This window comes from Lagenorhynchus albirostris, chromosome 13, assembly GCF_949774975.1.
Source record: "Lagenorhynchus albirostris chromosome 13, mLagAlb1.1, whole genome shotgun sequence".
NCBI lineage: Eukaryota > Metazoa > Chordata > Mammalia > Artiodactyla > Delphinidae > Lagenorhynchus > Lagenorhynchus albirostris.
The window spans coordinates 63749672-63762583 of NC_083107.1; the positions used below are offsets into that span (position 1 = coordinate 63749672).

General features: G+C 39.0%; 1 protein-coding gene across 1 annotated transcript in view; it reads right to left on the bottom strand.

Moving 5' to 3' along the window:
* Window positions 1-1379: 1379 nt before the first annotated feature.
* Window positions 1380-12912, bottom strand: part of BIRC6 (baculoviral IAP repeat containing 6) — a 238594-nt gene continuing 227061 nt past the window's right edge. Inside the window, exons 73-74 of the mRNA XM_060168808.1 lie at window positions 6779-6913; window positions 1380-2540 (exon numbers count right to left, since the gene is read on the bottom strand). Coding sequence (XP_060024791.1) covers window positions 2361-2540; window positions 6779-6913 — 315 coding nt within the window. The 3' untranslated portion in view covers window positions 1380-2360. The remainder of the gene's footprint in view (window positions 2541-6778; window positions 6914-12912) is intronic.

Sequence of the window (12912 nt, forward strand, 5' to 3'; positions counted from 1 at the left end):
TACTTATCCTCACCCTTCCAGACTCAGGATATCTTCCTTTTTTTTTGTTTTTGTTTTTGTTTCGGCTGCATTGGGTCCTTGTCGCTGCGCGTGGGCTTTCTCTAGTTGTGGCGAGCGGGGGCTACTCTTCATTGCAGTGCATGGGCTTCTCATGGTGGTGGCTTCTCTTGTTGTGGAGCACGGGTTCTACGCGCACGGGCTTCAGTAGTTGTGGAACGCAGGCTCAGTAGTTGTGGCGCACAGGCTCTCGAGTGCAAGCTCAGCAGTTGTGGCGCACGGGCTTCGTTGCTCTGCGGCACGTGGGATCTTCCCAGACCAGGGATCAAACCCGTGTCCTCTGCATTGGCAGGCAGATTCTTAACCACTACGCCACCAGGGAAGTCCAGGATATCTTCCTTTAGGAAGCTCTTCCTGACCATATCAACTCAGTGCCCATCAACATTTTGCCTGAGGTAGGTGTCCCTCCTCTGTGCTCCCAATATACCCTGTAAATAACAGTATCAGAGAACTTACCATTTTGCACTGACATTATGTTTTCATGTTTGTCATTCAATCCTCAAGTGCAGGAACCTGTACCTAGTACAAACTGAGTGCTCAAATGTTTGTTGTAGTCTAGATTCCAGGTGGAACCAAATTAGACTAAAGTCTCAAATTCAGACTTTAGGCCTTGGTTTTTAAAAAACATGAACTGGAACTTACAGTACTGATATTGTTACTTAGCCTTTATAAAGTTTTCTGAGGACTAATGGTGTGAAATGACCATTAGGGAAATGACCCTACCTTATTTTAATGATTAAATATAAAATCCCAAATTGGAGGTAAACAATATACTTGGATAGAAGCTTTTATCATCTATCCCTGACAGGACCCTGAGAGACCGAAAAACAAAAGGCCTAGAGGATTGATGTGATGACCGCCCTTTTACTACTTATTGCTGCTAATTTTATACTGAGCTATAAGATAGCAGGTCTGTGAGTAACATTTAATTGACTCTGCTTCCTCACAAACTGACTCGATTTTGTCATGCTTGTGTAACTCATCACCCACTAGACCTAATGCTATGTGTTTGGGAACCTTTGATTTCCTGGTCACACACTTTATTCACTTTAAGGAGCTCTGTACCTTGTTGAGAGAGTATCATGATCCCTAGTTCCCCTTTTCCTTCAGAGAGTAACTCACTGCTCAGGATACAGCTTCTCCCTCAGGTCAGCTCCAGATTCAGGGTTTCCAGTTTATTTTCTATTAACACTATCAAGAATCACCTTAGCTCTTCCTTTGTGATAACTGGTCTTGAAAAAAATAGCCTTCCCTTTCCCGTGAGTAGCTCTTGAAAGTGTCCAATTCTTTGTAGAAATAGCATTTCACACCATGGCAAACTGTTTTAGAAACAAGACATACCAATACACCTAAGTCTTTATTTATTTGGCTCTAGGAAGAATTTGCATGAAAATGAGCCTATATGGCAAGTACAGAATGTACTGTAACAGCACCAGAGAGGTACATCCTCTCTGCTCTACAGAGCCTCAATGTTTAACATATACATGTGACGTTAGTAATAAAACCAGATAGTCCAGGAAGAAAGGAGCCCTTTAGGAAAAACTCAGTTTAGAGTGACTTTTCAAATTGACCATTCCTCTTCATATACTTAAATTCAAATAACAGATACATTCACAGGCCCAAATATTGGCATAGAATAAAATCATGTTCATTTATTTTTCTGCATCTTAGAATTTTAGAAAGCATAAAATTAAATACGTTGAATGTAATAAATTCATCCATACAAGTGCAAGTCTCCAGCTATAATGCATTTTATGGCAGATTTATCATTTAAAAAATGTACCAGTAAATCAAAAAAGAGGGAGTATGTCCATTTAACTTTTATTGAAGTGTATGTAGGAGGTCTTCAGAAATCAAATATGAGCATGAAGATATGGCCAAACATAAAATCTATCAAATTCAGTGAAAAGTTGCTGACTTTAAATAGTAGTTGTAAGAATGACCAATATATATTCTTTGTTAACAACCCTTCACTCTACAGTAAAAAAAAAAAATTCAGTAAACATTCTTTCCTAAGGTAGTTTCCCTTATATAATCAGTGATTTATCCATTTCTTTGTATACACAAATTTGTTGAACATACCAATCAGTGGTTCTCACAAGTGAAAAATAAAAGCACAAAAAAGTTTACACTCTTGTACAGGTAAATAAAAGATCACCTTGAATTAAACTGGATCTCCTTAAGGGTGTAGTATAATTTCAGTTTCATTACCTATTACATAATTAGTTTCTTACATACAAATATTGACATATTTGGCTTGTGCTTCAAAGCCTCTGCGTCTGTGAAGTCCATATCAATGCAGCTCACAATTTGAAGTCACTGGGGAGTTCTTTACTGCTGCTGGGTTTGACCTGATCATGCATAAGAGTCTCCTCAGCACCCGCTGTGGCACTGCACATCTCCGAGGCATCATCGGCATCAGGGTCCAAGTCTTCAGGACAGGGAAGTTTCAGCAGCTCTTCTCGGAGCTGCGCAGTGTGACGCTACGCAGGGGAAAATTGAGTGATGTTAGAACTGTAAACCCTGGGACACTAGCACAACATCACTGGAGGGAAGAATTGAGTCCAAAACAAAACCCAAAGCATTAGGTCTACAAAAATTTAGTAAGACCTTCCTTAAGCTAGCTGCTCTAACAGGCAGTGAACAAAGTTGGCACAAATCTCTAACCTCAAAGTAACTGACGCTGCTGGTAAGCCCTGAGTACTGAGTAGCATGCCCACAGACCCTACCAATGCCCCAACACCTGTAACAAAAACAGCATTACTAATGACTCAGAGGACACCAGTCATTTGCCATATATAGTTTTAAATTAAAGAGAATAACATCTTAACTTGTAATACATGCTGCCTCTGACTAAAATTTTTGAGAGACAGTCCATAAATTAAAATAAAACCACTGCTATTTTAGTGAATGAAAACTAGGCCCTATGTAAAACGTTGGAAATCTTTCATACTCATCGCCTCATGTAATGCCTGGCTTACACCTTATAAATAATTTAATCATAAGGATTTTTTAAAATGTAAGCAAATGAAAAAGAAGATCTAGAGAGAGTACATAACTTTGTATTACCCCACACTGCCATTTAGGGAAGGATATAGAGATGTAACAGAGAGTGGCTGGTTGTTTACAAACATTAAGTTTTAGTTTATAAATTTCTAGTGGGAGAGAAATGACCTCAAATCTCACACCAAGGGCTTTGAAAATTAGTTGTGTCAATAGCTGACTTTGAAAATTAACCAACATTTATAGAACAAGGAACTGTGCTCAACAGTAACAATGTAAAAGCAATGTGTAAAATAAGGAGGACACAGCTGGATAAAAAGAGCTGACTGTACTAGGCCATTTTATCTAAGGGACTTGAGCATCTGTGGATCTTGGTATTTGCAGGGGATCCTGGAACCAATCCCCTGTGGATATGGAGGACCAACTATATGATCTCTGATTTTACAGAGCCTAAACTTTGGTTAGAAGTAGAAGACAATATAAGCAAGATAAGACAACTACACATTTGCAGCCATTTTTAAGGTTTCAAAGTATATTTACATACTGGTAACTCGAAATTTTTCTAGCCCCAATTTCCCTTCCACCATGGACAACAGAAGAAAACACTAAGTAGGGAAGAAGAAGAAAAAAAAAGGACAATTATGAAGGCCCAGTTGAGGTGGGAATACTATGCCTTTATTGTGAAATTAAACTGAAGAGCTGTATACTTTTCTCAAGTAGCACTCAGCAGCAAAAGTATACCTGAGATGATATAAATTTGGACTGATTCAGGATAGATTTCCAAATCAGGGCATTACAGATACAAAGAATAAGAATTTGAGATAAAAACAAGACACTGAATGAAATAACAAAGCAAAAGAAGCTGGACTTTAGCCACCGAGGTTTTGTGTAAGGGAAAGATATATCTAAACGACTGAGCTATGGGAACTGAGGAGAATAATGGGGAGGAGAATCCCCGTATGAAGGCAGCACCGATAGGACCTAGCACTGACCAGGTAGGTATACTAGATGAAGCGGGAGTTAAATAAAATTTGCCAACAAACACATGAAAGAATGCTCAACATCATTAATCATTAGAGAAATGCAAATCAAAACTACAATGAGATATCATCTCACACCAGTCAGAATGGCCATCATCAAAAAATCTAGAAACAATAAATGCTGGAGAGGGTGTGGAGAAAAGGGAACACTCTTGCACTGCTGGTGGGAATGTGAATTGGTTCAGCCACTATGGAGAACAGTATGGAGGTTCTTTAAAAAACTACAAATAGAACTACCATATGACCCAGCAATCCCACTACTGGGCATATACCCTGAGAAAACCAAAATTCAAAAAGAGTCATGTACCAAAATGTTCATTGCAGCTCTATTTACAATAGCCCGGAGATGGAAACAACCCAAGTGCCCATCATCGGATGAATGGATAAAGAAGATGTGGCACATATATACAATGGAATATTACTCAGCCATAAAAAGAAACGAAATTGAGCTATTTGTAATGAGGTGGATAGACCTAGAGTCTGTCATACAGAGTGAAGTAAGTCAGAAAGAAAAAGACAAACACCGTATGCTAACACATACATATGGAATTTAAGGGAAAAAAATGTCATGAAGAACCTAGGGGTAAGGCAGGAATAAAGATGCAGACCTCCTAGAGAACGGACTTGAGGTTATGGGGAGGGGGAAGGGTGAGCTGTGACAGGGCGAGAGAGAGTCATGGGCATATACACACTAACAAACGTAGTAAGGTAGATAGCTAGTGGGAAGCAGCCGCATGGCACGGGGATATTGGCTCGGTGCTTTGTGGCGGCCTGGAGGGGTGGGATGGGGAGGGTGGGAGGGAGGGAGACGCAGGGGGGAGGACATATGGGAACGTGTGTTTATGTATGACTGATTCACTTTGTTATAAAGCAGAAACTGACGCACCATTGTAAAGCAATTATGCCCCAATAAAGATGTTAAAAAAAAAATTTGAAGATTTTTAGACAGAGAAAAGTTGTTTAAGATTAAGAAAATACAGAAGGTTATAAAATTTGACTGAAGGAAAGATAAGTTCTCTCTTTTAGATCTTCAATGAAGAGTGATGACAGGGCATCCAAGTAAAAATGCCAGTAATATGACTTTGAGAAAGCTAAGAGCAGACAACAGTTTGCAAAGTCACTTTTAAAGAGAAAATGGCCAATGTCAGGGGTATAGATACAATGATAGAGAAAGAGAATAAAATAGTCCTAAGGGCCAAATAGCAAGGCTTCAGGTACACAATCATCCAGGAGAAGGGGAAAGAAAAAACAACCTGAAAGAATTAAGAGTGTGAGAAGAGGAGCCAAGATAGCCCACAGATGAAAAGTACAGAGAAAAAAAGAACATTAGACCAGTGTTAGGACTGTTTTTATCAAGTAGGCAACAGTGTTACAAGAGATTATACTGAAACCATCTAATTTAAAAGTCAAGGCAAGTTTCCATGAAGTGAAATTTAAGCTGAAAACTGAATGGAAGTGAGCCAGTAGAGCAGGCAAAAGTAAGCATCTGTAAAGGCCTGGAGGGGAGAGAGATGCACAGAGGGGAGAGAGGTGCATAGAGAGCACAGCCAGGGTCACTTTGAGAACTGGATAGCGGGTCACTTCCATAGAATGGAAATTCAACTGCAAAACGTTGATTGGTGAGAGGGTTATTTAAAAATGGAGGCAAAAGTGTTAACAGCTCTAGTTTTTGTAGTAAAAGGAGAGAATCATTTTTATAATAACAGGGGCAAAATAAAACTAGCTTAAGGGGATGCAAATGTTAAGGAGAAAAAAAATTTTCTTTTTAAAGGTTTTTATAATGGAAAATCTCAAACATATACAGAAGTAAGCAGAATATAAAATGAACTCCCATGAATCTATCACCGAGCTTCAACATTTATCAACTCAGGGCTAGTCTTCTTTCATCTATAATACCACCACTTTTCTCATTTTGTTTTGAAGCAAACCCCAGATATTGTATGGTTTTACATTCATAAATATTTCTGTATGTAACCTGAAAAATAGGGACATTAAAAAAATTCACCAATAAAAAAACCCTAATAAATCCTTATCATTATCATCTAATCATTTTAAGTGAAGATACTTTTAAAGTTAGAAGGAAAGGAGCCAGTAGAGACGACCATAATCAGTGGAGGATAAAAGGAACAGAGATGAGTAAAGACAGGTATCTCCCAAGGCAGGGAAAAAAGGGTGGCCTTTGGAGGTATGATTCCCACATAAAAAAAAAAAAAAAATCTCCAAAACCATCATGTACTACATTTCCATTCTGTGAACGCCCTAGTTGAAAACAACAGCTCACTGCCCCCAAAACAGGACTGTATCACAGATGCTTCCACACCAATCAGCTGCTGGAGGCTCTGCAGCTACCATCTCCCTCATTACTCCAAGTAATAAAATTCTGGAACGTAAGAGGCTCAGGGAAAAGCTAATGCAAACTGTCATGGAGAACATTTTGTTGCCATCATTGTCAAACAACTCTATGAAACTCTGTTGGCTCAGTCCCTATACTCATTTTTAATTTTAGGAACTGTCACTTCATTGTCAAAAGGAATGTATCTTTTCTATAGACTTCTAGGTAACCTCTGAACTTAATAAATTTAATGTTTCTTTCTAGCAGTCATCACAGTTCTGTCAGTGAATATACAACTCTTCTTTTAAAGCCACCGACAAGGCTCCTGTTAGGGAGGGTTACTCACCTTGAGAGCTGCTGCATGGTGAGACATGGTCCTGCCTACCCGCTTATCACTGCTGTGCTGCTGGATGTCTGCAATCCACTCCTCACACTGGGCCATGATCTCAGCTCTTTTCAAGTAAAAATGTTTATGTATAACCTTAAGAATAAACCAAGCAAGAGAACAACATGTGATCGGGTCAGAATTTAAAAGACAAAGTATGTGGCATTACAAAAACATGAAATTTAAAAGACATGGCATTTTTTTTCTCTCCACAAAACTCAATGTGGTTAACACTCTACATTATTAACAAGGAAGAATCAGGATTATGACATCAGATGACTTGTGTTGAAATACCCAGTTCTATAAGCAGAAAATAATGCCCAATCCCACTCAGACATTTCAGTAGTTAATCCTATCCAGAGAACATAAGACATCTATAAAACAATAGAGTCAGAAGGCAAATGTAAATAAATGAATAATCAGGAGAAAAAGTATTGACAACAGAAAAACTGTCAATTTCTATCTTTCAAAGAGAACTCAAAGAACATTTAGATGAGTAAAGAGATTCTCAATCACAGGCATTCGCACAGATATCAGAACATAGCCCTAAATAGGCAATATTATTACTCTCTTAATTTTGTCTTCTGATTAACTTATGAACAAGATTTTATTTTATGACGTTTAACTCCTTAAGATAAATGTGCTTTACATTTCAGATTTTTAAAATTCTTTCTTTGAAAAACCGAGTAAAATTTCTGTGTATGTAGTAAAAGTCTATTTTTGACAAATTTAAGCTAGAAAATAGATCATTTTGGAATTATTATTCTGTATTCTGGGTGAGCTACTTACTACGTTGCCCAATGAGCTTGTCTCCTCTAAAGAAAAGGCAATAATACCTACAAGGGAAAAATTAGGAAAAACTGGGAATGGACATAAAACACCACCAATAAGTTATTGAGTTTGATGCATACAGGGATACAAAAATGAGTACGAAACCACCTGATACGAAGAACCATGATGACCACAGAATAAGATGGGAGATGAGTGCACAAGAAAAAGATACGTTTTGAAAAATACAAAACAACAATAAAAAACAAAAACAAATCCCATGAAATTAAAACAGTAGCAGGCCACAACTGATTGGGAAAATTAGAAAAGCATTCATGGACAAGGGGTACCCCTTTAATGTGAGCTAGGTTCTAAAAGATGAGAAAGAATTATTGTTTCAAATTATACATATTTCCTTTTTGTGAAAGTCATGTCCCCACTCTTGAGTCCCCTGTGTTAGCAGTTTATTCTTCCAGAAAACAAAACAAAACTTTAAGCATGAACCAACAAATTACACTGACTGTGTATACTTACAAATTTCTTTCAATACATTTAAAAACTGACGTTTAACATATACAGAAAAGTGCCCAAATCATGTGTATAACTGAACGCGTTTTCCCACAGTGAACACAAGAAAACAACCTCTACTTAGATAAGAAACAGAACACTACCAAGCATGCCGGAAGATCCCCTTGTGCTACTTCTTACCATTAACCCTCATCCAAAAGTATACACCATACTAACTTCTTTAAGTATGAGTTTAACTCAGTTTTGAACTTTTTATACATAGAATCATATAGAAAGTACTCTTGTGCCTGGTTTCTTATGCTCTTTATTGTGTTTATAATATCTGTCCATCTTAATGTGTGAAGGAGTTCACTCATTTACACTGCTGTATTCCACTTTATGAAAATTCCATAATTTCTCCATTCATTCTGCTGATCAGACTGTTTCCAATTTTTGGCAATGTTATGAACATTCTCTACACCCAATATGTACACAACTGCTATTGAGCATATACCAAGGAATGGAATTGCTAGTCATAAAGCATATATTAAGCTTATTACCTGAAAGTATTGATATGTTACAAAGTATTGATATATCAGAGCTCCAGTTGTTCCACAACCTAACATTTGGTATCAAAAGCCTTTGAACTCTTAGAGATGCTGAAGGATAGGTAGACAGGAGCCAGACAATGTAGAGTTTTGAAGGCTATGGTAAGGACTCTGTGTTTTCATCTTCTTTTAATGGGAAGTCAATGGAGTGAGATGATCTGATTATGCGTGGAGAACCATTGTAGAAGGACAAAGTGGAAGCGGCGAAATCAGAAAACTACTTCAACAATTCAAGCAATAGGTAATGGTAGCTTGATTTTTTTGTTTGTTTGGTTTTTAAAAAATATTTATTTATTTGTTTGGTTGCACCAGGTCTTTTTTTTTTTTTAAATAAATTTATTTATTTTTGGCTGCGTTGGGTCTTCGTTGCTGTGCACAGGCTTTCTCTAGTTGTGGGGAGCAGGGGCTCCTCTTCGTTGCGGTACATGGGCTTCTCATTGCGGTGGCTCCTCTTGTTGTGGAGCATGGGCTCTAGATGTGTGGGCTTCAGTAGTCGTGGCATGCGGGCTCAGTAGTCGTGGCTCGCGGGCTCTAGAGTGCAGGCTCAGTAGTTGTGGCACACAGGCTTAGCTGCTCCACGGCATGTGGGATCTTCCCAGACCAGGGATCAAACCCATGTCCCCTGTGTTGGCAGGCAGATTCTTAACCCATGTGCCACCAGGGAAGTCCCTGCACTGGGTCTTAGTTGCAGCAGGTGGGCTCCTTAGTTGTGGCTTGTTGACTCCTTAGTTGCAGCATGCATGTGGGATCTAGTTCCGTGACCAGGGATCAAACCTGGGCCCCCCGCATTGGCAGCGCAGAGTCTTAATCACTGCACCACCAGGGAAGTCCCAGTAATGGGAGCTTGAAATAGGCTGGCCAGGGTGAAGATTTAATTAATTAATTAATTAATTAATTAACTGTAGTATAGTTGATTTACAGTGTTGTGTCTGTTTCTGGATACAGCAAAGTAATTCAGTTATACATATACATACATATTCTTTTCCATTATGATTTATTACAGAACATTGAATATAGTTCCCTGTACTATATGGTAGAACCTTGTTGTTTATCTGTTTTATATACAGTAGTTTGTATTTGCTAATTCCAAACTTCTACTTTATCCCTCCCCCACCCCCTTTCCCCTTTGGTAACCATAAGTTTGTTTTCTGTGTCTGCAAGTCTGTTTTGTAAATAAGTTCATTTTAGATTTAAGTTCAATTAGATTCCACATATAAGTGATATCATATGGTATTTGTCTTTCTCTGTCTGACTTACTTCACTTAGTATGATAATCTCTAGGTCCATCCTTGTTGCTGCAAATGGCATTATTTCATTTTTTTTTATGGATCAGTAGTATTCCATTGCATATATACCACACCTTTATCCATTCATCTATCAATGGACATTCAGGTTGCTTCCATGTCTTGGCTATTGTAAATAGTGTGGCCGTGAACATCAGGGTGCATGTATCATTTTTTTTTAAATTAATTAATTATTTTTTGGCTGCGTTGGGTCTTCATTGCTGTGTGCGGGGCTTTCTCTAGTTGTGGCGAGCGGGCGCTACTCTTCGTTGCGGTGCACGGGCTTCTCATTGTGGTGGCTTTTCTTGTTGCAGAGCATGGGCTCTAGGCTTGCAGGCTCTAGAGCACAGGCTCAGTAGTTGTGGCGCACGGGCTTCGTTGCTCCACGGCATGTGGGAACTTCCCGGACCAGGGCTCGAACCCATGTCCCCTGTATTGGCAGGCGGATTCTTAACCACTGTGCCACCAGGGAAGCCCTGCATATATCTTTTTGAATTAGAGTCTTCTCTGGATATATGCCCAGGAGTGGGACTGCTGGATCATATGGCAACTCTATTTTTAGTTTTTTAAGGAACCTCCACACTGTTTTCCATAGTGGGTGTACCAATTTACATTCCCACCAACAGTGTAGGAGGGTTCCCTTTTCTCCACACGCTCTCCAGCACTTGTTATTTGTAGATTTTTTTAAAATTTACTCTATTTATTTATTTATTTTTGGCTGTGTTGGGTCTTCGTTGCTGCGCACGGGCTTTCTCTAGTTGCGGCGAGTGGGGGCTACTCTTCATTGCGGTGCGTGGACTTCTCATTGCACTGGCTTCTCTCATTGTGAAACATGGGCTCTAGGCGTGCGGGCTTAAGTAGTTGCGGCACGTGGGCTCAGTAGTTGTGGCTCACAGGCTCTAGAGCACAGGCTCAGTAGTTGTGGCACACGAGCTTAGTTGCTCTGCGGCATGTGGGAACTTCCTGGACCAGGGATCGAACCCGTGTCCCCTGAATTGGCAGGCGGATTCTCAACCACTGCGCCACCGGGGAAGCCCTGTAGATTTTTTAATGATGGCCACTCTGACCAGTGTGAGGTGGTACCTCACTGTAGTTTTTCTTTTTTAAAAATTAATTAATTTATTTATTTATTTTTGGATGCGTTGGCTCTTTGTTGCTGCGTGCGGGCTTTCTCTAGTTGTGGTGAGCGGGGGCTACTCTTCATTGTGGTGCGCAGGCTTCTCATTGCGGTGGCTTCTCTTGTTGCAGAGCACAGGCTCTAGGTGCGCAGGCTTCAGTAGTCATGGCACGCGAGCTCAGTAGTTGCAGCACACGGACTCTAGAGCGCAGGCTCAGTAGTTGTGGCCCACGGGCTTAGTTGCTCCGCGGCATGTGAGATGTTCCCGGACCAGGGCTTGAACCCGTGTTCCCTGCATTGGCAGGCAGATTCTTAACCACTGCTCCACCAGGGAAGCCCCCCTCACTGTAGTTGTGATTTGCACGTCTCTAATAATTAGCAATGCTAAGCATCTTTTCATACGCTTATTGGCCATCTCTATGTCTTCTTTGGAGAAATGTCTCTTTAGGTCTTCTGCCCATTTTTTTGACTGGGTTCTTTTTTTTGTTATTGAGCTGTATGAGCTGTTTGTATATTTTGGAAATTAAGCCCTTTTTGGTCACAGCGAAAATATATTTTTCATCAAATTTTGATTATGCTTTGAATGGTAGAGCGAAATTTGTCAACAGATTGAATGTGGTATGTGAGTAAAAGAATGAAGCCACACGTTGTGAGGGTTTTGGGTTTAGACCATGGTGCTTTTACTGAGAGAAGAAAGGAAGGAAGAATCAAGAGTGCAGTGTTGCAGTGTTAAGTTTGAGGTGGTTATTATACATTCTAGTAGACTTGTCAAGTAGTTTACATATCTGGATACGTTATTTGAGTCTTAAAGGCACTAAGAAATTAATTTATGATACAAACAGGAGGAATATAAGTTTATCAAGGGCAGGAACTGACTTTCACTCTTCCTTGAGTTCAGAGTACCTTAGTGCAGTACCTAGTAACAGGTGATATTCCACACGGCTGCCAAATGAATTACTTAATGTAAGTAGCCCAAACTTGAAAAGGGACAGAACATTATGCTTAAAAGTACAAAGAAATGCATGTTTGTATTTCCTGTAATATTAGGAAAAGTAATTACCCACAGCCTTGAATACAAGCCTTTGCAAAAGTAAAATACCCAACTATGTCATTCAAAGTGCAAAGTCATTTAGTAATAACAAAAGGAAGAAATGTTTTTACATTCCTTCAGAGTATATTCATCGATACTACTTAATGAGGAAAGTTTCGCGTATAATGCTACATATAGTTCACACATAATATTTGCTTAACTGTATTAAAGATCAATTTTCTATCAGGTAAATACGCCAATTCTTCCTCTAAAGTGTTGTGTTTCTAGCACAACCTAAGAAACTGATGATCAAGGGAAACAATTTAGGAAAAAAAAATGTTTCATGACAGAGTTAAAGTAAGATGTGATGAAGTAATCTGATGTGACAAGTAAAAAATACAACCATATTTTAGGCAGACTAAGGAGAGATAACTAAGTACAGGAAAAGAGCCACACTTCAGGATGTGGTAAAAATGAAAGCACGTGACAGTATCAAGACTGGTTTCAGAAACTAAGTTCAACTTTTCCTAAAGAAAAGGAAATGTCTTTTTCTTCAATTTCACACACAGATATTAGTATAAGGGCAAAGTTTCTATTTGCAAGACAATTAGAAAGTATCTTAATCTCTAATAAAAAAGAATATTTTTATGAAGAATATTTTCGTAACATATTCTAGCATATACTAACATAATAACTAGCACAGTATGCTAGTAGAACAGTAGCCATGAAAAATAAAGAATTAATAAAACTGTCCAAAAATATAGTCAGATGCCTTTTAGGAA